General features: G+C 52.4%; 7 protein-coding genes across 7 annotated transcripts; 2 read left to right on the top strand and 5 right to left on the bottom strand.

Moving 5' to 3' along the window:
* Window positions 1–154: 154 nt before the first annotated feature.
* On the bottom strand, window positions 155–1,728 carry Aspvir_000942 (Zn(2+) transporter ZRT3; the record flags this gene model as incomplete). Its single annotated transcript, XM_043266073.1, has 3 exons — window positions 155–1,444; window positions 1,494–1,624; window positions 1,674–1,728. The coding sequence occupies 3 exons, from the start codon at window positions 1,726–1,728 to the stop codon at window positions 155–157; spliced, it is 1,476 nt and encodes a 491-aa protein (XP_043122008.1).
* Window positions 1,729–2,574: 846 nt separating this feature from the next.
* Window positions 2,575–3,588, top strand: Aspvir_000941 (DNA/RNA non-specific endonuclease; the record flags this gene model as incomplete). Its single annotated transcript, XM_043266072.1, has 1 exon — window positions 2,575–3,588. The coding sequence occupies one exon, from the start codon at window positions 2,575–2,577 to the stop codon at window positions 3,586–3,588; it is 1,014 nt and encodes a 337-aa protein (XP_043122007.1).
* A 189-nt stretch (window positions 3,589–3,777) lies between these two features.
* Aspvir_000940 (putative RING finger domain protein) lies at window positions 3,778–5,065 on the bottom strand (the record flags this gene model as incomplete). The annotated part of the gene is made up of 3 exons (XM_043266071.1): window positions 3,778–4,121; window positions 4,174–4,432; window positions 4,484–5,065. The coding sequence occupies 3 exons, from the start codon at window positions 5,063–5,065 to the stop codon at window positions 3,778–3,780; spliced, it is 1,185 nt and encodes a 394-aa protein (XP_043122006.1).
* Window positions 5,066–5,426: 361 nt separating this feature from the next.
* On the bottom strand, window positions 5,427–7,415 carry Aspvir_000939 (SET domain-containing protein; the record flags this gene model as incomplete). Its single annotated transcript, XM_043266070.1, has 2 exons — window positions 5,427–7,285; window positions 7,343–7,415. 2 exons carry the CDS (start codon window positions 7,413–7,415, stop codon window positions 5,427–5,429), a joined length of 1,932 nt encoding a protein of 643 aa, XP_043122005.1.
* Window positions 7,416–8,569: 1,154 nt separating this feature from the next.
* Aspvir_000938 (Arf family guanine nucleotide exchange factor SYT1) lies at window positions 8,570–12,979 on the bottom strand (the record flags this gene model as incomplete). The annotated part of the gene is made up of 3 exons (XM_043266069.1): window positions 8,570–11,151; window positions 11,208–12,458; window positions 12,544–12,979. The coding sequence occupies 3 exons, from the start codon at window positions 12,977–12,979 to the stop codon at window positions 8,570–8,572; spliced, it is 4,269 nt and encodes a 1,422-aa protein (XP_043122004.1).
* Window positions 12,980–15,112: 2,133 nt separating this feature from the next.
* Aspvir_000937 (M14 family metallopeptidase) lies at window positions 15,113–16,952 on the top strand (the record flags this gene model as incomplete). The annotated part of the gene is made up of 2 exons (XM_043266068.1): window positions 15,113–15,520; window positions 15,585–16,952. The coding sequence occupies 2 exons, from the start codon at window positions 15,113–15,115 to the stop codon at window positions 16,950–16,952; spliced, it is 1,776 nt and encodes a 591-aa protein (XP_043122003.1).
* A 304-nt stretch (window positions 16,953–17,256) lies between these two features.
* On the bottom strand, window positions 17,257–19,172 carry Aspvir_000936 (dicarboxylic amino acid permease agtA; the record flags this gene model as incomplete). The annotated part of the gene is made up of 5 exons (XM_043266067.1): window positions 17,257–18,571; window positions 18,633–18,793; window positions 18,845–18,851; window positions 18,911–18,968; window positions 19,022–19,172. The coding sequence occupies 5 exons, from the start codon at window positions 19,170–19,172 to the stop codon at window positions 17,257–17,259; spliced, it is 1,692 nt and encodes a 563-aa protein (XP_043122002.1).
* Between the last annotated feature and the right edge of the window lie 4,042 nt (window positions 19,173–23,214).

Raw genomic sequence — 23,214 nt, 5'->3', positions numbered from 1 at the left:
GGAACACAACAATAATAACAATACCCGCCCTATTTTCATATACCCAATTTTATACTGATGCCACCAGCCCGATGCAATCATGCAATGCATACAGACATTTACTTTGAAGAAAAAGAGATTGAACCTCAACTCCTGAATAAACCCGAAAGTGGACTCACGCTGTCAGCGCAAAACTCAGCCCCATTAAACCCATCCCAGCGATAGCGAATCCGACTCCAAACCCACGATGGTGCGTCAATCCGAGCCCTTCACTGAAAAGCTGCAGGCCAACCGAGGTCATGATGCCGGCTGTGGCAGCGAACATGCCCCCATACACACCCCAGGAGGGACCGGTCGTCTCGTCGTTGTGGCCGGCTTTCTGCGCGCCCCAGATCCAAAGAGCGGCGATGCCGGCGCCGGCGGGCTGGCTGATTCCGCCGAGTAAGCTGGACCAGAACATGGCTTTCCAGCGGGAATTGAGCGCGAGATAGAGCGGCAGGGCCATGGCGAAGCCTTCGCTAATGTTGTGGATGAAGAGGGCGACAAAGACGGTCATGCCGAGCGTGGGGCTGGCGTGATTGGTAGCGTATGTGATGAAGCCTTCTGGGAGCTTGTGGAGGGCAATAGCTAACGACGTCTGGAGTCCGATAGATAGAAAGGCATTCTGGGGTACGTGGTGGTGGTGTTGCGACGATGCGGCCCGTGGAGCTTTGGTCGACTCGTTTTGGTCCTCTGGGGATTTATGGGGATAGATTTGAAGATCTGTCCGCAAGGAGGATGAGCTGCTTTGGTTTTCCTGGGAGTTACCGGCATCCAATGGTCCCGAGAAGTCTTCCATCGAATCATGCGACTGGGAGAGCAACCCTGGGCCAGCACCTTCTTCAGGTCCTGCGCCTTCCGAGTCCAGCTGGACACCAATGCTGTGATGCGTGGTTAAGGGAGGCCGAGGAATCTCCTCGACGACGCTAGTCATCTGCGTGGTAGTGAGGATCTTGGTACATTCAAGGCCGCAAGTCTGCGAGAAACCATAGCACGGGCCGTTTTCGTCACAGCGGGGTTTGACGCCGCCCACGAGCTGATTGATGCGGCGAGTCAACCGGGACCGCAGAGGTTCGAGCGCCGGTCGCTCAACGGCACCCGGCATGGACTTGCGAGAAGGCGACTTTGTTTGTAACAGGAGAGGCGTCCGTTCGGTATAGCCATTTGCCTGGCGCAGAGCGGACGCCGGCTGCTCTTGCCGTCCCACATCGCCGCGTTCGGGATCTTGGTTTGGCTGGTGAGTATGTGCGCAATCGACGACATGAGAGGGAATATGCTGGTGGATGAAAGCAGAAACAAGTCGAATGACAATCACGCCAGCCATGAAGAGTCCGATTAGAGTGTAGGCCGCTGCGCGGGGAGAGAATCCAGCTCGAGTGAGATATTCCTTCGAGGTGGGGAGCATGCTATAGAGGGAGGTGAAGAGCTACAGAATTAGTGCTGCAGACATACAGGGGGCAATAGAGTAGAGGTACCATAACACCGGCACTCAGGCATAGAGAGGCTGATAAGAAGCCATTGCTGTTGACAATTTGGAAGCTCTTGCGGCGAGAGAATCGCCGCAGCAGAACGTCGATGCAGATGAGGGACGAACCAAGGACGCAGGCTTTGATGAATTAGATTGGAATTATCGCAGTTGGTTTTGAAGAACTCACCTATGCCAGAGACCCCGCTCATCAGCCATCCTCGGAGGTCACTATTGGCAGCCATGATGGGGCTGAGGGTGGAGGAGCAATAGCAGTAATTAATAGCAGTAGCAAATAGTGGAATGGCAGAAGGCGGATAGAAGACAGTGATGTCACGAGAATATCCGAGATGGGCGACAATGACAATGGCAGGAACCACTATTCTTTCTCTCTTTTTCTCTCGCCTCAGCTGTTCAGATATGCAGATGTTGATGTCAACAGGATAAATCAGATAAATCCATCTTGTCGCTGATCATCCCCCTTGGAACAATAATGCATTCCTCGAGTCCAGGTGGCACTGACACCTTATAAATACCGCCGCCGTCTTGCTCCCAAGGTCCGCACTGTCACCGCCATAGTAGCAGGCAGAGGATATCAAGTCTCACGATGGAGTTGGTAAGATGTCTGATATTAGTCTAAATTTATGCAGCGATCTATCAATAGGCCGGCTTACTGTTTGCTCTGGATAGCCACCGTCTCCAGTGCAGGGTTCCTATATTGTATTTCCCCTACTAAATAGGTACTTGGAGATGTCAGCAGAACATTCAAGCAGATCATCTATCTACTCTTTGACAGATTCTCCAATACTGATTTTCTCAATATATAGCCAAGGTAGCTGCCTGTCAATATCTCCCTCCTAGAGATCTCCTCCCTACCCATACCTACTGCTGCTGTTGTTGTTGTTGTTGATCTCTCTATCTCTGCGCTCTCTGATTGGCTGTTACTTTGGCTTCATCTTTGCTCTCTTCAGCAATAATATTTTCATTTTCTCTCTCTTAACTCCGCCCCGACGGTCGACTTCTTTCTACCTCCTTGACTCGGTCCGACGGGTCTTCTATCTGTTTATATCTCCCTTTAGTTCAGGTCCATCATGTCGAAAGCTACTATTGCGGCCATCGCTGCCGCCAGTGCAGCTACTGGTGCTGGTATCACCGCTCTCCTTTACTCTTCATCCTCCTCTCGACCTCAACAGCCGCAACAACAACAGCTCCCACCTCCCCCACCTCCGTCCCAACCGGCTGCAATCTCTCCTCCCGCGACCATTCCTCCTCCCTCTCTGGCCAAAACTCCCGCCAGCAAACCTTCGGGCGGCTCCCCCGTCGATCCTGCCGGTATCTACCAGTATGGCTTCCCCGGCCCCATCGCCGATACCATCACCTCTCTGCCCTTGACTGGCGCGTACGACCGTCGCACACGCAACCCCGCCTGGGTCGCCGAGCACATCACACCGTACTCGCTCTCCTTGAAGAATGCCGACCGGAAACACAGCTCCTTCGTCGAAGATGCCAGCATCCCCGCCATTTTCCGCGCCAAACTGGCCGACTACTTCCGCTCCGGCTATGACCGCGGCCACCAGGTGCCTGCCGCCGACGCCAAATGGTCCCAGGACGCGATGGACGGCACCTTTGCGCTCACCAACATGTGTCCCCAGGTCGGCGAGGGCTTCAACCGCGACTACTGGGCGCACTTTGAGGAGTTCTGCCGCGATCTGACCAAGAAGTACCCCTCCGTCCGCATCGTCACGGGCCCGTTGTACCTGCCCCATCGCGACCCGGACGGCAAGTGGCGTGTCTCGTACGAAGTGATTGGAAATCCGCCCAACGTGGCTGTGCCGACGCACTTCTACAAGGTCATCTACGCCGAGGACGGGACAGCCAGCCCGACCGGCAAGGTCTCGCTGGGTGCGTTTGTGCTTCCCAATGCCCGCATCCCCAACGACAAGCGTCTGGCTGAGTTCGAGGTGCCGCTGGAGGTGTTGGAGCGGGCTAGTGGGTTGGAGTTTGCTTCCAAGCTGGATGCTAGCCGTCGCAAGCGCCTCTGCCAGGAGATCAGGTGCGATATCGTTGTGCGCGAATTCAACAACGCCAATAAGAGAGCGGCCTAGACTCTGCCGGACCGGGTGGTTCATGTATACAATTACTCCATGTTCTTTCGGGTGTACCTATATTCGTTCTCGTTTGTCTGGCGTTGTTGGGAGTGTCATCTCATAGATCATCTAGTCTAGTCAACTGATACTGGAATACATTTTTTCACAAGTACATACCCCAGTCCCAAACTCCGGATGCGCCTAGTCTTAACATTGAAAGGCAACCCCAGCCTTCATCGCTACATTTCCTCCCGCCCCTGCAAACCCGGTCCCCTCCGAGCTGACCTGCACCAACCCCGGCCGGATGCCCTGCTCCTTATCCTTCTTCTTCGACTTCTTCCCGTTCCCCTTTTCGGTTCCATTCTCTTCCGCTTCGGCCTTGGGATCCCGCGGCGTAATGTCCGCCTCACACACGTAGCAGAGAATCAGACCGTGCAGTCTCGCCGTCCGCTCCTGTTCCTCCTTGCTGGCATGGGGATCGGGGACATCGTGCGGCGTCATGAACTTGGTGACGCACGGTTGGCAAATAACATGACCACAGGGTTTCGCCACTAATTCGTTAGCCGAACTGAGCGCGAGCGCTTGTAGTAGGACAATACATACACATCGCCTTGAGCCCGTTACTGAGGTTCTTCTTGCAGCTGGGACAGATCCGCGAGACGGTGCCGTCCGCCGCCTTTTCCTCGGTGAAGTGCACATCGACCAGCGATTTGAGTGAATAGGCATGGCGGTTCTCGTCCGTCGACCCGGGACAGATGGGTGTCATCTTGACGGCCTTGTTGGCGGCGATTTCGTTGGGATCGGTCGATGGCGTAAGTGAGGGGACCCAGAACGAGGGGAGCGCGGATTTGCTCGACTCCGACTGCACCAGTTAGTCAGATATACACCAAAGCACCGACACTGCAAAAAACACCTTCTCCCGCTTCAGCTCCCGCTTCAGCCGCTCCTGTTCCTCCCGCGCAATCCGAGCCATCTCCTTCTCATCCAGCTCAAAGATCTTCTTCCGCTTCCCGTCGACCTCGATCTCGCGCGCCTTGAACGCCGCCAATGCCTCCTCCGCCTCCTCCGCCTTGCGCTTCCGTTGATTATCGCCGCCGCCGCCGGCGGTCCCCTTCGCGTGATCATTCTTCGCCGCCTCCAGCCCCATACTCACGAGCTCAAACTCGCGAAGTTCCCTCCGCCGCGCATCTTCGAGCGCTCGCTCTTCGTCCTCGGCCAGGCGCTTCCGGGCCTCCTCGCGTTCTCGCTCGAGTCGTTTAATCTCCTGCCGTTGGGCGAGGAGGTCGTTGATGGCGCATTCGCGACAGAAGAGGTCGCCGTTCGTTGCGCAGGCGACGGGGGTTCGGGCTGGCTGCAGGCAGAGTCGACAGGAGCCAAACGGGAGGAAGGAGTCGCGGCTGATGACGCCACGCTTGGTGCCCCAGGTTGAGCGGAGGAGACCCCGTTCGTACGAGGTGAAATGGGGAAGAGAGGTGTTTCGTTTGGAGTGCGCCATTTTGGGTCGTGGTGGTGTTTATCGGCGCATTTATCTCGGGGTAGGTTGTGTTATGGGCGGGACTCAAAGTTAAGCCAGAGATTGATGTGTGTATTTTGAAAGTAGTTTAGTTATACACAGACAAGAAGAACAGCATCTGGCTGGATCGAAACACGAAACGCATTTAAAGATCGAGAGGAAAAGTTGGGGAAGTTGACGAAACGCAGCTCTGGGGATGAAGATAGATAAAGCGTGACATGACATAATCATCATCCTCTTCTCGCCGTCACTCCACCTTCACCTCCATTCCAGCGTTCCATCACTAATTTCAGTCAAGAATTGCTCGATAATCCAACATGTGAGAGAAACAGAGGCACAGAAGTCACCGACTCTCAATGGGAGCAAATTTCTCTATCTCCGGCAGAACAGGAGGCGTCTCGAGCACCACTCTCCTTCTTGCTGCCACCTCTCGCACAGCGGGCTGCGACGGCACCGGCTCGTGCTCGTGAGGAGGCACCTGGGTCCACGGTCCGCCAAGCGTCTCATGCTCCTGTTTGTTTTCCACTTCGTCGTCCTCGTCAGCTCGCTTCTTTGGTTCATTCTTTGCGCCTAGGAGGTGTCGCAGAGCTTCCCTGTCTTGCTCTCTGAATTCCCGCTGCTGCCTCTCTGGCTTCTCCTTGTCGTGAGCCTCGAATTCGCGCGCCAACTCGCGGCAGACATCCAGGAAATCCTTTTCTGGCTCGATACAGTCTGGATTCGTATTCGTAGTCTCCTTACCCGGTTGTTTCTCCCTCTTCTTCTTCCTGGCTGCCTTCTTCCTCTCTTCCTCCTTTCTCTCCGCCTCCTTTGCCTTTTTCTCCTCGATTATCTGTTTCCTCACCTCAGGATCATACCACCACGGTATGAACTCGACAGGGTCTGGCTCCTCATCCTCGAATTTCTTCCGTCTCACATCCTGCGCGTCGTAGCGGATGAGGTATCTGCTCTCTCCCGGCTTTGCCAGTCTGTCTGGAATACGACGGTAGCGGTGCAGTCGGATGTACTCGTCTGGCTTTGCTGTGAGCATGAACAAGACATCTGCAGAGTGCTTCTGGTCTGCAAACATGAAATAGCATTGCTTCACGGCGGATCGACCGCGGGTGGTAGCTCCGAAGCCCGGCATGAGAGGAGGCGTCTGGCAATAGACCCTGATCCTGTCGTACAGGTGACCGTTGGGACCATGGAGTCTTAGGACTAAGCCGCGCGCCTTGATCAAGAAGAGCATAGCGCGGCCGAGATCGCAGTTGAACCCCGCGATCATCGCGCAATAGAGCCAGACCTGGACCTCGCGCGTGTCGCTGATCTTGAGCCGCTCGTACAGCTTGATCAGCTCGTAGGCGTTCTTGAACACCACCGCCGGCCGTTTATACAGGGTGTCTGCGTCGTCAAAGATGGCCTCGAGAGTGTAGAGCTTCTCCAGGGCATTCTCCGTCTCGCGGACGGGCTCCCGGCAGAACGGACACACGCACCAGAACTTGCAGTACATACTGGACATCAACTGGCGTACTCCACACTCCCCCTTGGCGTAGAAGTAAGCAACGGTGATCTCCTCGCCGGGCTTGATGTCCCTGGACGCACGCACAACCGCCCGCCCAATCCTCGGCGGCAGGCTCTTATCCTCCTCCCCGTTCTCATCCCTCGGATACCGCAATGTATAGTAGAGAGACGCGTTCGGAATACACGAGTGGTTCACAAACGCCAGATTCAGCCCCAGCACCAACACCTTTGCATTCTCCGGCTGCAAAGCAATCATATGATATCTCTTCCAGATCTGTGCATACGCGCCCCCGGACGAGCCCTTGGGTTGCGGATTCGGCAGGCCCAGGAAACCCCGGTGCCACTCCTCGCCCATCGCGCGAACCTTCTCAGCAACAAGGTCATCGGCTGCTTTGGCGTTCTTCCAGCGCTGGACCTCCGCGCCCGCAAGCCAGACGACTTTATCCGCGAAAACAACCTCCCCGGCAGGGATGCGCCCGGCCGCGAACAGGCCATAGCCGACCGACTCATCGATGTATTTGCTCTGAGTCTTTTTCTCATATGTACGCCTGTAAAGCATCTCATCTGGATCCCCGGCAACTGGGACCAGAACTGGCCGACGACTCGACCGCGGCGGCGGCGAAGGAGGAGGAGCAGGCAACGCAAGCAGCGGACGGTGCACCCCTACCTGTCCCTGTCCCTGTCCCTGTACCTCTACCTCTTGACCTTTAGAAACAATCAGTATTCATCTTATGAATTGATTCAGTAGAGTAGAATGCCCACCAGCACGAGCACGATCTAAACCCATCACGCCGCACGGCATCTCCTCACGTGACTGTTCAAAACCTAACGACATCCTTCCAGCTAAAAGCAACTAACTAACAGTAACCAATTAGCCATGAAATTGGGAAATCACAGACAACTATCTTATCCAAATGATGAAAAGAAAGAAAGGTCTTACCGTGTTCCCCTCTTTTACTCTCACCAGCCAAGACCAAACCGGACAACGGCACAGAAGATAGGTAAAGAATCCTCTGTGATCTATGCACATGCACAGATAGATAATCAGTACAACGCAGACCAGCTAGTCATTGAGCTTGCCACTTACTTCCTGTCTCTTCTGATTTTGTGTCTGTTATCTGATCTTCTGTCTTTACTGTGGGTATCAGTCTTAGGAATGGGAGATTGGCTGCTGTAAGCCTAGCCTGAGTATCAACTTGAGATGCAAGATGAGATGAGATCAAAGGGTCCACAAAGGGTCCAAAGATGAGATGAAGATGGATAAAGACTAAAGGGTAGATGATAGATGAAGAAGACCAGAGACGAACACAACATACGGGAATCATAACGAGGGGGTTAACGACGCCGAGAAGCACGGTTGCTGTGAAGGTGTGCCCATGACCTGCAAGCGGGTCCAGCATACGGTTCATCAGTGATGGATGCATGGGGGATATGTGAATGGCATGAACAATAGAATAGACCAGATAAAGGATTTCCTATTCTCTTGTCTATATAGTTCTAGGAAACCATAAGATAGGCTTGATCGAATCGACCGCAGTCGACTACACTACTGCATCTCAAGAGTAGCAACTGTGACTGTATACTGCAATCTCCTTCGAGATGACATGCTATGAATTTTCAGATACCTGCCAAAATGCTGCCTTCCCATATAAAATCCGTAGACCAACAGCCATACAAACAGACCAGACCAACCGACGCTGTTGCCCTACCGGGTTGCAACCGACGCATATGAAAGGAAATAATAGTGCGAGGACCGCCTGTGTGAACTCTATGAAGTCGGCTCAAAGCAATAGAAAGGAGAGAGAGAAAGAGAGAGAGCAAGAGAGAATGTCAAAGCTTGGCCAGCGAACAAGTCAAGCATATTTTGGCCAAAATGGTTCCTTCAACGCCGTAAGACGTAAGACGACGCCAAAAATAAATGCATCGAAAAACTGAGATGTATTGGGTATGAAGTCGTAAATGGAAAGTGATTGGTCTTCAGGTCGCTCTTTATGCGTGTACAGCTTGCTCGGGTGGGCTCGACTGCAGCTTTTGTGTATTTTCGTCGACGGCTGCCTCGTCAGCCGATGTCGAAGGGGACGACCGCTGATCTTTTGGCACTACCAACGACCCAGGGAAAGCCGCGGTGGACGAATCAGCCAGTGAAGCGTCATCTGAGGCTGGAAGATGAGAGCTTAGATTAATGGCCGGGTCGCTCTTGGCCTTTCCGTCCTCCAGATTCGAAGTGGCATTCCCGTCTTTGGAACCCTCGCTCTCGGCCGGATCGAGAACGCTGATTCTTGTTGCAGTACTTCCGCTTCGCAATGACTGGGAGATTCCTGGATTTACCAATTCCGAGACACTTGAATCGCCGCCGCTCAGAATCGCAGGGTCCGAGGAGCCCCGCTCCTCGGACGGAGTAGGTTTGCGCAGCCTTAGGCGCTCTTCGGGAGTCATATTCTGCCACTCAGATCCAAAAGTGACAATAGACGCCTTCTTCCCATGGACGGTGAACTGCGGCGCCTTGCGGGAGAGACCCTCGCCTTCCTTCGTATCTTGCTCGTCCTCGGGCACCACTTCGCTGGACACCGAGTCCCGCGGCTTTTTACCCCGACCACTATGTCCTTGTTGCCCGGGGTGGGAATCACGGAGTGTGCGGTGAAGGCTGCGACGAATCCGGCTCATTTGCTCTCCTGGGCGAGACTCCCCGCTATCTCCCCTGTGTTCACCATCCGTCTCATGGGCTGTGACGGACTGCCTAGTCCCGCGAGGGGAGCTGTTCACCTCTAACAAACCAGCCTCACGGAGGATACGCTCCTCGCCGTCGTCCATGCTGATTGGAGAGGTCAATTTGGAGGCATGAGATCCTAGACTGGCAACATCTATCTTGCTGCCCGCGCTCAGCACCGATGGCTCACGTTCGAGCCGGTTTGCCGGACCTGGCGAATACGACTTCGCGCGGTCTTTACCCATCTCCGTAGACAAACGTCTACCGGCACGGCCAGTGAGGTCTGAGGATGTCACCGACACCGGAATGCTTGGTCTGCGAATATCACTAGGAGCAATTTGGGACGACGGGACCCCATGAACAGACCCAGGCTCGTCGGACGGCAACTGCGGCGACGTAGCCTGACTCGGGGACTGCACTGTATTGGCAGGCAGCTGGGGCAAAGCTCCTGGCTCCGACGTGGAGGTGTTCCTGGTGGGTATCTGTAGATGAGGGGACCTCTGATCCGCAAGCAACTTGGCCTCTTCGTCCTCGGTGCCCAGATCCTGGAGGAGAACATCCCGGTAGCATTTGGTACGCCAGATGTCCTGCCTCACCCACTTGAGCTTGGCCGCCATACGCCCTGCTGCCATGATGACCTGCTCCCTGGCCCTCGAGGTAACCGGTGTCAGAACCTGTAGGTGTCTCGCATTCCTCAGGAGGTCGTCAAGCTGCTTTTGGCTCACAAAGAGCTTCTCGTTTGTCTCGCGGATCTTCTGTCGCATGAGTTCCTTACGAGCCGCGACCAACTCTTCGGCCACGTCGGTATCGGGATTGGGAGAGGGAGGCTCCCTGTCTGCGGAACGATGCGAATTGTACGACGTTACGGAGGGTTTGCGACTCATTCTGTTGCGCTGAGCCTCGTAATTGGTAGCTATCATGCCTTTGGTGCGGACCCCCGTGCTTCGGAAGGTAGCAGCGTAATTGATTTTTGCCAGCCAATCGTTCATGTCGTCTTCGGAATTGGCCAAAAACACCTCCTCCAGCGCATTATGGCGAACGAAAAGGAACGCGTGTTTATGCTTTTTGTAGCCCGAATCTACTAACGCCACCGCATCATCCGTGGACATGATACCGTCGGGTTTGAACTCGGTGAGGGGTGGTTTGAATATAACCGCCCGGCGGCGCCCCTCCTTCTGATGAGACTCATGTTGGGACGTTAACGATTTGATCCAATTGACGTCTCTAAAGAAGTACAACTGCGAGAAGGTAAGCAGGGCGCCCCATTCTTGCCATGGCGATCTGGCTCTCTTCTTCCTTGGGTCTTTTCGCCAGAGCAGACCAACTTTGGCCACTTTGATGTCTACCAACCCAGGGTTCGATTCCGCCGGGTTCTGGATGCTAGCCGGCATGAACGCATCCGGTCGCGACCGGGCCGATACGATCTGCAGAATAGCTGTTTTCGAAAAGGCCTGATGAAGACTGTTGATGTCAGGTGGCCCTGTCGTCCCGTGACATCGATATGTGTCTTCCAAATTCATAACATCCTTCAGACTCGGCCGTAATGAGTCGAGTTTGCCGTCCAAGATCAACGTGTACGGGTCCACCGGTTCCCTTGATACACGGGACAAATGCTCTGAACTTGCGGTCTTGAACAACGGTCGTCGAGGCTTTCCAAGCTGACGACTGTGAGAGGGTGTATCCTCGATGTGGATAAAGGGCGTGTAAGCGATGTTCTCGTAAATGCATTCCAAAATGTCATCAGATACACCTTCGCCACGAGTATTCCGAACATAATCCGACTTTTGCATCTTGCGCTTATTGTTCTTGTTAAAGACATCGGTATGTAGAATCAAGATGGAAAATGCAATGAAATATGCCTGGTCTGTGTACAGAGGAAATCAGTATAAGCGGCCCATGATGCAACAATGATGAACGTACCGGGAGAAGCAAAGATGCCAGGGTTACATTCATGATATCGATCAGCAAAACTTTGCAGGAAGCGATCAATCTGTTGGGTCTCCTTGGGCAACTCGGCGCCCATCAAAAGCTTTCGAATAGCCATATCGATAGGGTCACCAAAGAAAATGAATCTCCGCATATACTTTCGCAATGCGGTCTTGTAGAAATCTTCATTCGACTGACAGAGTACGCCGGCGATCGTGCTCTTGGGTATGCTCTCTTCGAGCCGCGTCAGATACGTTGCTGGCGTGTCATCCTCCTCGCGTTCGGGGTAGGATAGTTTGCGAACAGGAGTATCCGAGCCTCTCACACCGGGCGAACCATTTCGAAGAACCGGGGGTTCCGAATTCTGCCTCAATCGGTGCGAGATGCTGAAGATGTCCCCGAAACTTTTGCGTCCACTGGTGGAAGTCGAAGTACGACCGGACGAGGCGAATTGAGCGGGTGACTGTTGCCCGGCATCCCGGAGATTAGCCAGCGAGTCTAGCGTTGATGACCTTGGTCGAGTTCGGATTCGATGTCCACTTCGAGTGGAAGTAGCTGACCGGGCGGAATTGGCGGAGTTCGCCGAGTCCTTTCTGCGCAGAGGAAAAGCCGGGGAGGCAAGACCGACAGTCGAACGACAGGGCGATGGCAGCGGAGAAACGCGGTCCTGATCCTTCTCATCCGGCGGCTCAAAGCTGGATGAGGGATCAGAACTCATGGCCCTGGATATCTGCGAGTCCTGTCCATGGCCATTCATGGGTTGACTGCCAGCAGGTCGAGGAGGCAAGGGAAATAGAGGACCGCGATTCCGCTTCAAACGTGGCATGCGAAAACGTTTGCTTCCGCTTACAGGTCCGTCGTTCGGGGAATGGGGGTGGTATAGTCCATGGTCTCCGGAACTCTGATCCGAACGGGAGGACTCGGAAAAGCGAGCGTCGGTGACGGAAGAGCGTTGGGACTCGTTGCCCAGCTCACGGCCACCACTGCGGATTGACGTAGTCGAGAGACGACCTGGTTCTTCCCCGCTCATCTTGGATGTTGACAATGTAGCATCGGTTGTCTGTGAGCCGTTGGAGCCCTGGGCCCCGTGGCGAGACCTGGTACCTGGACTCTGCCGCCGAGCATGCATTGGTGATCCGTCGGACGGGTCCTTTTTCGATCCGGAGAGGATTTTGAACTTGGGTTTCTTCTTAACGGGTTGATCCAGTTCATTGCTGGTGGGTGCGGTGGTGATAATCGTGGGAGCTGGAGGTAGGCGGCGGAGGTCAAAAGTCAGCACACATAGATCGACAATATACATAATCTGTAAGTAGCTCGGATGTATACTCACGCGGTAAAGGAGGCACGGGAGGTGTTACCTCCCCACCCTTGGCATAAGACCTTGATAATTGGGGATCCGACGCATGACGGAGTTTCATGAAACTGAACCGATTCCGGCGCCAGGTCGAAGCATCGTCCGGCACCAAGGCTGCGCCCACATTGCCCTTTCTTGAGCGAATAGTGTCCGCTGGCCCTTCCGACAATTGCTTATTATCGTTGTCTCCGGTCTCGTGATCGTCGTGGTCATTTTCGTCATCGTGGTATGGTCCCGCTAGGAGAGGTGAACGAGGGGCGGACTCCGAGTGCCTGGATGCAAGGTTGGTTGTCGACAGGGTAGGACGAGGCAATTGTTCGCTATGGCGAGAGAGTGGTTGAGGCTCGACAACACTGCGTCTCTTGGAGTCATTGCTATCGAGGGCGCCGAGTCGCAACCCTTTCCAATGCATGGCTGAAACTAGACGACGGGAGTCGGGTCCTTAGGTGATCCTGCTGCGCAACCGATTGAAGCGACCCATCCGACAATAACCTTATAGATATCCAGCGATTTATCCACAGCGACTGATTGTATTTCGAAAAAGGAAGTTCAAGGGGCAACCCGAACTCTTGGAAGCCGTTCGGTAATGGACGATTTCGGAGGATATTACGGCGAAGAGATCATGAAATACGACCGATTGACATCGCGGACAGTTCGTAGCAGAGAGAGGGAAAGGGAAAGGGAAAAAAATAAATTCGTCTAGCTGCGAATCGAGCAATTTGGCGGAAATGGAGGAGAATAGGTCGCAGAAGTTTCGAAAAGGGGAAAGGGGAAACAAAGAGACAGTTGATTGACAAAAAGAACCCCGAATAGTCGACAAGTAGATAAAAGTCGGAGCTGGCAAAATGCAACCCTTACATTGCCAGGCGTCTAGTAGGATGGAGTGAAAAGTGCGCAGATCATAAGCAGAGGAGCGGCCGAGGAGAACATTGGAGATGCCAAGGAAGGGAAAACAGATTGGCGAAAAAGGGAACCCAAACCGGGCGAGGTTGGTTGGAACGTAGGAGAAAGGAGGGGCAAGGAGCTGGATAATACCTGCTAGATAATGGGATCCTTGCGGGAAGAAATGACAAATGAAGAGATCTGAGCGTCTTTACCGGATAAAGAGGGAATGAAGATGATGGTGATGGGGAGATCTGAGATACGTCCTAGTCTATGGCCTAGACAGTAAATGATGGATCTCTGACAGAAGACATAGCCCAACACGTGTGTTTAGAAAGTGGATATTAATTCGTCGATCTTTGATCATGATCAGGTCAATTTAAATAATGTTATAGATTAAGAGAACTATCATGCCCATGGATCCGATAAATTGTGATCGTAATCGTACCCGTACACCTTAGATCGGTGCTGTATAGTCCCTGTACCTAGCGGAAGTAGTTATCCTCCATATAAACTACATAACCTCAGTCCTTAAACTTTTCATTTCCACAAGTTCCGTCTCTAAAATCCAGGTTCCTTGTCCTGGTTTGAGTTTCATAACCAATAGAGCCTTGTGTGTAGAGAGGTACACAGCTTTGTGAACTGTTTCGTCATCAGGATTTATGCTTGTTGATGCATTGAGGGTCGTCAGCTATTACCTTTCAGAATTTCCATTCGAGCTAATAATGATGCCAGTACCTCTTTTATCCAAGAAAGCGGAAGAAAGAGGCGTCTTACCGACTTCATCATGATGACTAGCTATACGCGGCTGCTTTACGCACTGCGTCATTTACACGCGTTTCTCCCGTTGTTTTATACATCACGTGATACAGTCCAGAATTGTTCTGCCTGGAGGGAGCACGGAATAGTCACGGAGTAAACCAGAATTCATCTACTCTGCCGAGGCACGCTGCAACCAGTCCACAAAAAGCTCTATCAATTTCGAGACGTGACCAAGGACATTGAGCGAATGCTATACATATTTACTCCGTACGGTCTCCCTTTCACAAGGGACTGAAAGGGACTAAACTAGTGGGGCTGTGGAGGCTGCGAGTGTGGGGTAGCTTTACGGTGCCTAAGGCAGAAGCACCTGTCAACTGTCAGCTTTATCTATCTACATCTTAGAGATCAGCTTTCCTTCCACTGAGGCTCAAAAGGCTGAAAAGAGTTGCCTGTACCAGTACGCGAACAATATTGGAGGACTTCAGGTAAACGTGTCTACGTGTCCCCTTGTAGGTAATCTTAAGTGCCTCCACCCAGCCTTTCAGAGGTAGGCTCTTCAGAACAGCCAGCAGATTCTAAGAGATAAATAATTGCATTTGACCACATCTATCTACTGTACTCCAAGCATTCAGACGATCATTCGGGATTTCCTAAGGCTGACTCGGAATTACCTCCGTATATCCATGATATTACCCAAACCGGGCAAATATACCATTCCTAATCCGGCAAGATGGCTAAATGTCGGAATGCTGTCTGCCTGAGGCATCCACAAGGCGTCAACCAGTCACCCAAACATCAGCGCTCCTCCATCTTGATCCGTCCTCATTTCGCCCTCTAGGATTCGAGCGATCCGGCAGAGAAACAATGACAGCATAATCGTCGTCTCCATTCTTCTACAGACATGCGTCTCCTGCTATCTGTTCTCCTCCTCCTGGTCGCCTCGCTTGGCCTGGTGTCCGCCGTCCCCGCAGGCTCCAGTATCACACCTCCGCCGCCCATTGAACCTATCCAGTTGTTATCATCCCGACCTACTGACTCCGGACGACCATGGATTCGAGTCCGAGATTGGGTCATAGAGACCATCTGGGGCATTTCCAAAGATTCCTCCTATCAACGCTCCGTTAGAGAATCACCGCGCAGCCGCTCTCCCACCCGATCACTTACTCGGTATGGCAGCGATGTCGTCCTTCGTTTCCACCTCCGCAATGCCGAAGAGGCAGAGGCATTGGCTGAAGCGACCGACATCCTCTTTCTGGATGTCTGGGCTTCCACATCTGAATTTGTGGATATTCGATTAGCTCAAGAAGTTGTACGTATATGGCCACTCCTACCAGCCTCTTGTTCCTGCGCTCATTATCGATTTTGTATGCTAGATCCCCTCACTACTGGGCCTGTTGCCTGATTCGCTTCGGACCGCGTACACTCCGCTTATTGATAACCTTGCTGAAATGATATACGCGACTTATCCGACTCGACGACCTATTGGACTGGAGGATCAGCCTGGCTTCATCCCGTCGGTGCGGCAATCGACTCAGTTTGGAGATTTGTTCTTCCGCGACTACCAGCCTCTGTCGGTTATCGTCCCCTGGATGCGGCTGATGGCTTCGATGTTCTCATCTCATGTCCAGATGATTAATGTCGGGGTGTCCTACGAAGGCCGCGAAATCCCGGCCCTTCGACTCGGGAGCCGCCGCCAGACCGCCGAGCCCTACCCTCGCAAGACCATCATCGTCGTCGGTGGCAGCCATGCGCGAGAGTGGATTGGTACCTCGACCGTAACCTATGTCGCGTACAGTCTCATCACCCAATACGGCAAATCGCGGGAAGTGACCCGCCTCCTGGAGGACTTCGACTGGGTCCTTGTGCCCACGCTGAACCCAGACGGCTACGTCTACACCTGGGAATCAGATCGCCTATGGCGCAAGAACCGCCAGCCCACGAGTCTCCATTTCTGCCCCGGCATCGACCTCGACCGCGCCTGGGAATTCCAATGGGACGGCGAGCGCACACGGTCGAACCCCTGCTCGGAGAACTACGCCGGCACCGAGCCGTTCGAAGGCATGGAAGCCCACCAACTGGCGCAGTGGGCCCTCAACGAGACGCAAGCCAACAACGCCAAGATCGTCGGCTTCCTCGACCTCCACTCCTACTCCCAGCAGATCCTCTACCCCTTCTCGTTCTCCTGCTCGTCCATCCCACCCACGCTCGAGAGCCTCGAAGAGCTAGCCATGGGCCTCGCAAAGATCATCCGCCTGACCACCCACGAAATCTACGACGTCACCTCCGCCTGCGAAGGGACCATCACCGCGAAAGCGGACGACGCCGACCAGAGCCGGAGCCGTAGTAGCCCACCCAAGAAACCCGTCTTCCCCACCGGCGGCAGCTCAGGCGGCAGCGCCCTGGACTGGTTCTACCACCAGCTGCACACGGACTACGCCTACCAGATCAAACTGCGCGACCGCGGGAGCTACGGCTTCCTCCTGCCGGCCGAGTACATCGTGCCAACGGGCAAGGAGATCTTCAATGTCGTTCTGACATTTGGGAAATTCCTCGTCGGCGATTTCGCGCATGGCCTGGATCTGGACTGGGACGCGGAGCTGCAGCGCACGGAGCCTGAAGACACTCCTGTATCTCAAGACGAGGAATCAGCGTCGGCCACGCAGCAAGTGCTGCAAGCGGATGTCGAAGATGAGGAAACGGAGTGGGTTGAGAAAGCGCGGTCGGAGTTTCGACGGCGATAAGTCTTCTCTTCCTTTCTTCTGTTTCTGCCATGTAAAAACCCTACCTTACGTATATTTATATCTCGCATGGTCGTTATGTACCGACGACAGTAATTAATGAATCATGATTATTGTACTTGTTCATAGGACACTACCCCTGGCACACTTCAATTGACAGATCCATGCAATTCATTGATGGTTATGTTATGTACATGTCGGCGAGTMAATGATTTCATAATAGCATTGCGAGGCAGGACCGCCCTAGCTCATACCACATCCAAAACGCATATTCGCAAAAAAAAGGGTAAATAAAGACACCGGGGGTCTAGAACAACCACGACACAAACGTCCGATAGAACCAGTTCCCACGCTTATGGGTTGGTTCTTCCATCGCCTTGCGAGCCAGGAACTCCGCCTCCTCGCGGTCGATCTCGTCCTTGCCCGACCACAGATCCGCCTCCTCAGGCTTGACGCCCTTGCAGCGGGTGAAGAGCTTGTAACCGAAGATGAGGCACAGGTACACGGGGATACCAAGGTAAGCGGTGATGAAGCCCTTGTAGTTGAAGTTGCCATAGTCCTTGCTATGGACGAAGACGTCGTAGCTCTTTGTGAGGGCGATGAGGCAGCAGAAGACGAGGGCGAAGTAGGAGCCTGCGGCGCCGAAGGGGGCCGTGTATACGAGGTCGGTGTTGGGAACGTGCTGGGCTTTACGGGCGCGCACGAAGTAGATGTGGGTGATGAGCAGGGAGATCCAGGTGAGGAGGCCAAAGATGGTGACCAGATCCACAAAGTATTTGAAGACGGTCTTGGAGTCGCTGGAGACGTTCATGTAGGCGAGGCAGGCGAAGCAGGCGGAGATGGCGAGGGCGTAGATGGGAACGCCGCGGCGGTCGGTGCGGGCGAAGATGGCGGGCGCTTTGCCCTCGCGCGCGAGACCGTAAATGGTACGAGTGGCAATGTAGAGGTCCGAGTTAGCGGCGGAGAAGACGAAGAGGAGGATGCAGGCGTTGAGGATGTGGGGGAGGGTGCGGATGCCGGCCAGCTCGATGGCGACGACGAAAGGGGAGGCAGCTGCGGAGCTGGCTTTCTTGGTCGCGAAGACCAGGCTCTTGGAGTTGTAGGGGACCAGGGTGCCGACGAGCAGAACGCTGATCACGTAAAAGAAGAGGATCCGGTAGAAGGTGAGTTTGATGGCGCGGGGGATCGTCTTGCGTGGGTTCTCGGCCTCGCCGACAGTCACGCCGACCAGCTCGGTACCCAGGTATGCGAACGTGGCCGAGACCATGGTCGCCCAGAAGGCATAGAAACGGCCCGCGGCCGAATCCTCGATGTACCAGTTGAAGGCACCGGGATTCTTCCAGTACCGGAAGCCTCTGCGGTCGTGATCGGGGCCGCCGCCCAGCATCAGAATGAAGGAGAGCAGAATCAGACCGACAATGACGACCACTTTGAAGGAGGACAGCCAGAACTCGAATTCACCAAAGAACCGAATACCAAAGTAGTTGATGGAGATGATCAGCACCAGGAAGACGGTGATCCACACGCCTGCATTAACTCGTGCCGTATCGATCCAGAATGATATGACCAGCGCGCCGGCCGTTAACTGGTTCGGTGTGACGATGATATACTTGAACCAATACCTGTAGTGGGTGGCGTCAGCGCAACAGTCGTGGATGGCAAAGAAGTGATAGATTGACATACGTCCAACCAATGGCGAATCCAAGAGCAGGGTCACAGAAACGGGCAGCATAACCAGTGAAACCGGAGGGCATGGGCAACCAGGTGGCCATTTCTCCAAGACCACACATGACCAGATAGACGATGAGACCGACGAACGAGTAGGAGATGAGGATAGAACCGGGCTGCGACAGTTAGTTGCTGCGGTAGATTTCACGCATGTGAGGACAACGTACGCCAGCCCTAAGGAATCATGTCAGCCGATGTCATGCCAGAACTATTTGCGAGGAAGAAAGACTTACTTTGCAAGAGCACCTCCAGTTCCGATGATGAGACCCGTACCAATGGCACCACCAATGGCTGTCAATGTCAGCTTGAATGCGAATTATTTACAGGTTGCAAAGGTGGCCTACCAATCATGGTGATGTGACGCGACTTGAGACCCCGATGAAGGTCGACATGGGGTTGGGACTCCATTACACCCTCCTCAGCAGCTTTGACATCGTTGGACATTTCATACTTGACAGGCATCTCCGAAGAGACGCCTTCGTCTCTGTACCCCATCCCCGTGTGTGTTCTATGGGTGAGATTGAGGCCGATGAACTGTGATGGGGGGAAGTTCACTGATTTCCCCAGAGATGAAAGATTGTGGGGAAGAAAGAACGCAAGTGAATGCGATTATGATGGAGGAAAGGATGAAGAAGAAGAGAAAGATGCAGATGGAGAGGAGTGCAGAGGAGAGAAGAGAGGAGGAGGAGGAAGGGGAAAGAGGAAAGTGGCAGGTGAATAGAGGCTACCCAAAAAAAGAAGATGCCGTCCTCGACTTCTGGAAGCAACCCCAGAAAAGATAAGCGACCACGGGGGACCAATTAGTGATTATATCTCTAGGATAATATTACCTAGTGAATTAGAGAACTAGTTTGTAGTTACCGAGAGACATCTTGCGTGGAGAATCCCCTCACGGGCTATCATCGCCCGTGTACAACTTTCAGCCCAGCCTTTTCAGCATAATGGCCACACAGCCCAATCAGCAGTGAGAGGAAATGGCCAGCATGGACGATCTTGTCGTTTTTCTGTCTGGATCTGCGGTTTTGTCTGCGCCTCTTGAAGCAAAAAAAAGACGGGTCAGCAAGCCCGGAACAAGCGGACTGGCTTGGCAAAAGCGCCCAGACACGAGGCGCCCTTAGATCCACGCTCCTCATCACCTGGGGAAGACGCTCTTTGCAGTTCCGATGATTAAGGGGCTCAAGACTATTATTTGGTTCGTATTAGTCAAGGGATCTTTCGAGTCGGTAACAATCGCCGTCTGCTGATTCCCTCGAGGGGTTCTGAGGTTACATTGCCAGCCTGAACACAACACCTGGTAGATTATAAGAATTTCACTCCACTACAGATTGCTCAAGAAAAGAGGGAACCAGAGTCATAAGATAACAGTCAAACAATCGGTAATAAAACCACCTCTGTGCTTAGTGTGTCCCGAGTATTGTTTTTTTCCAGACGCCGAAGCAAAGCGAACATGGAACAAGCCGCTCTGCCTGAGGCCCACGCCCGGCGGCCTTGGCTTTCTCTCAGTGATAAGCCAGGGATAAGCCACGTGAGTTACGAGTTGCGAGAGTCGAGACATTCACCCAAGCTTTGCGGGATTTTAGAGAATTCGAGGCCAAGTGGGGGATAAGAGGGAAAGGAACCTTAAGTTGAAGGTTTCAGCAGTAGTTCCGAGCGAAGTAGTGATCCTGACCGAGGTTATTACTGCATCTATTCCGATATCTCCATTGACCATTAGAGGCCCATTAGGTAGACGTCTGGATTGCCTGGATACCTTAGGAAGAAGGCAGTCAACCAGTGCCAAGACTGTGTTATCTGTGTGTCATTTCGTCCAATCAGACACCGTTGTTTACACAACCTTATCGCAAGCTGTTACCTCTCCCCTAGGCAAAAAGTAGTGCAACACGTGATTTAGTTTCTAAACGCGTCCATCAAAACATTAGATTCCTACCTATTTTCTATTACCACCCTATTAATCTTTGGACAAAATGAAAAGGGAGAGAGATATAGCAAAAAGGGCCTCTGCACTTGCCCTGACTGAAATTTCAGGYAATTCTCTCAGCACTRCAGCTRAGYAATCAGRCCTATCAAAATCTACTGTCTCCYGCGTACGGAAACRYGCYAAAYAGCATGGATGGAAGCCAAATCAGCCTATAAAAGAAGAGATTCTTGAAGATAGGCCTAGATCTRGAAGGCCTAAGGTTCTCTCYGACTRAGATAAGYRTTATATTGGCYGTTYRATTYRAGATAATCGCYGTACACGAAACCTGGAGTGGAAACGGATTTATTATGAGGTTAAGAGTGTGAATCCAGAGCTCCCTRGATRTYAAYRCAYRTTCYAAAATRCTGCATATRAGCTTGGAATTAATAGGTAAACCCTTATTATCTTTAAGATCTAGATTAAACCTTACTAACCTCTCTGGACATCTCTAGATGGCGCTATTCCTGGAAGCCTCGCCTTACTGAAGAGCAAAAGCAGAAGAGATTAGAATGGGCAAAAGAACATGAACACTGGACATTAGATGACTGGGCAAAAGTGATCTGGACCGACGAAACAGCTGTTGCAACTGGTATACGAGGCCATCAACGTGTATCTGCGACTAAACAAGAGAAGCAATCTTACCATCCACATACTGTCCAGCAAAGACACAAGAATCATTCAGATTTCATGTTTTGGGGGGCTATTACATATAATTCAAAAGGTCCCTGCCATGTATTCCGTCCAGAGACTGAAGAACAGAGACAGGAGGCTGCCTCTAAGATTTCTGCGCGGAATACAGAGGTTATACCTCAGCAAAAGGAAGCATTTGAAGTTGCACAGATTCTTCAATCCATATCCAGAGATGGCCGACCAGCTAAGGTACCTTACTATATAAAAATCTATGGAAAGTGACTAATATCTGTCTATTCTTGATAGGGCAGGAAGCGAACGTTCAGACCAAAGCTATTTCAGCGAAAAATTGATGTCAAAGGCATTGACTGGTGGCGCTATGAGCAAGAAATCTTAGAGAAGAAGCTATTCCCTTATGCTAGGGAGCTACTTCAGCAATATGACYATATTTACATCCAGGMAGATAATGCTCCTGGACACTCWGCAGGCCATCTTGATTAYAYCTGGCAGCGGTCAGGCCTARCAAAGTATAAAATGATATGGCCTCCTAATAGTCCAGATCTGAATTGCATTGAATCACTCTGGGGCTTCATGAAACAAAGATATTGGGCCCTTTCAAAAGAAGAATTAGAGAAACGCTTCTTTAAAGGTTGGGAGGAGGTCCCGCAGGAGACAATCCAGAAGTGGATTGCAAAGATGCCATATCGAATTGAACAGGTTATTAGATTGAAAGGAGGTAATAACTATGATGATTAGATTTTATATATAAATTATATGGCATTCTATATTAGTTAGTTTTGTTGATATTTCGTCTTGTAAATAGTTAATGTTTTTAAAAGTTGATTTTAATCACGTGTTGCACTACTTTTTGCCTAGGGGAGAGGTAGACTGTACTGTATCGTCCGTATGTGAGCCTCCCTGCTCAGACTTAAGACCACAAAGCAGAGCCACATGTGGATGCCGTCTGCACTGTCCCAACAACACCAGTTCCGGTCCGTATTCTAGAAGGCTACCTCTTACTCCGGAGTACCTTCGGTCCCTTGCCAGCCACGGCTCGACACCCTTGGCACCTAGCGGAATGTTCTCTACGATATCTGCCTAGAAACTCTCCTGCTCCTGTCTCGCACTCCTGATCCTTCGTGTCCTSCACCTATCGGAGTATTCACGGTGAAATCACGGTGAAATCACGATGTTATCCAGCCTATTGTCTCGACATCGACTTCAGAATTTCAATGTCTTTTTCTAGACTTGCGGACAGTGCACCACCCTGCTCAGGAACAGTGGATACAGCCCAGCAATTCCGTACATAATGCAATGTCACTCAGTGCCGACTTTTAGGTAATGAAAATTCCCCAGACTCTTGAAGCGGGGAATCTTATCTTGACTGTTGGATGTCGATATGATTAATACCTGCCACAACTCGAGGGACGGGATGGGCGTTCGAAAAAAAATTTTCTCATCATCCCAGCCCTCCGTGGTCGTGTCCGTGGTTGATACACGGCTGTTGTACGGAGTAAGGTTAACTAGGAATCTGGCCGGGCCGCCAGAGTGCCGCGTGTGGCTGATTGCAGAAAATTCTGCTATTAATGAAACGGGCTCGGCTGAGCTGATCCTTTTGGATTGAGTACACACTACACGCTGGATGGATAAGCTGATTATGGATCAATGATACTGCTGGTCTTATGTACCATTTCTCACAATGATCACGCTCAAGGCAATTTCTATCTGGTTCGTCGTCTCGTATACACAGATTACTAAGAGTAGATTCGATTGGGGGAAACCAGCTGTAGAAGAGGTTCACCATGGTTTGAAGTTGTCTGAATTATGTATAATGTTTCAAGGAGTCATTGGACTGGACATCCAGGACTCTGAGATAATTTCATGTTGGAGGGATGAATACCTTACGAGTTGCTCAGCACCAACATAGCAATATCATCTGACCCCGCGAGT

This window comes from Aspergillus viridinutans (genome assembly GCF_018404265.1).
Source record: "Aspergillus viridinutans IFM 47045 DNA, scaffold_1, whole genome shotgun sequence".
Taxonomy (NCBI): Eukaryota; Fungi; Ascomycota; class Eurotiomycetes; order Eurotiales; family Aspergillaceae; genus Aspergillus; species Aspergillus viridinutans.
Note: the sequence above shows the minus strand (reverse complement) of the source record. Positions and strands in the feature narration are given on the sequence as shown.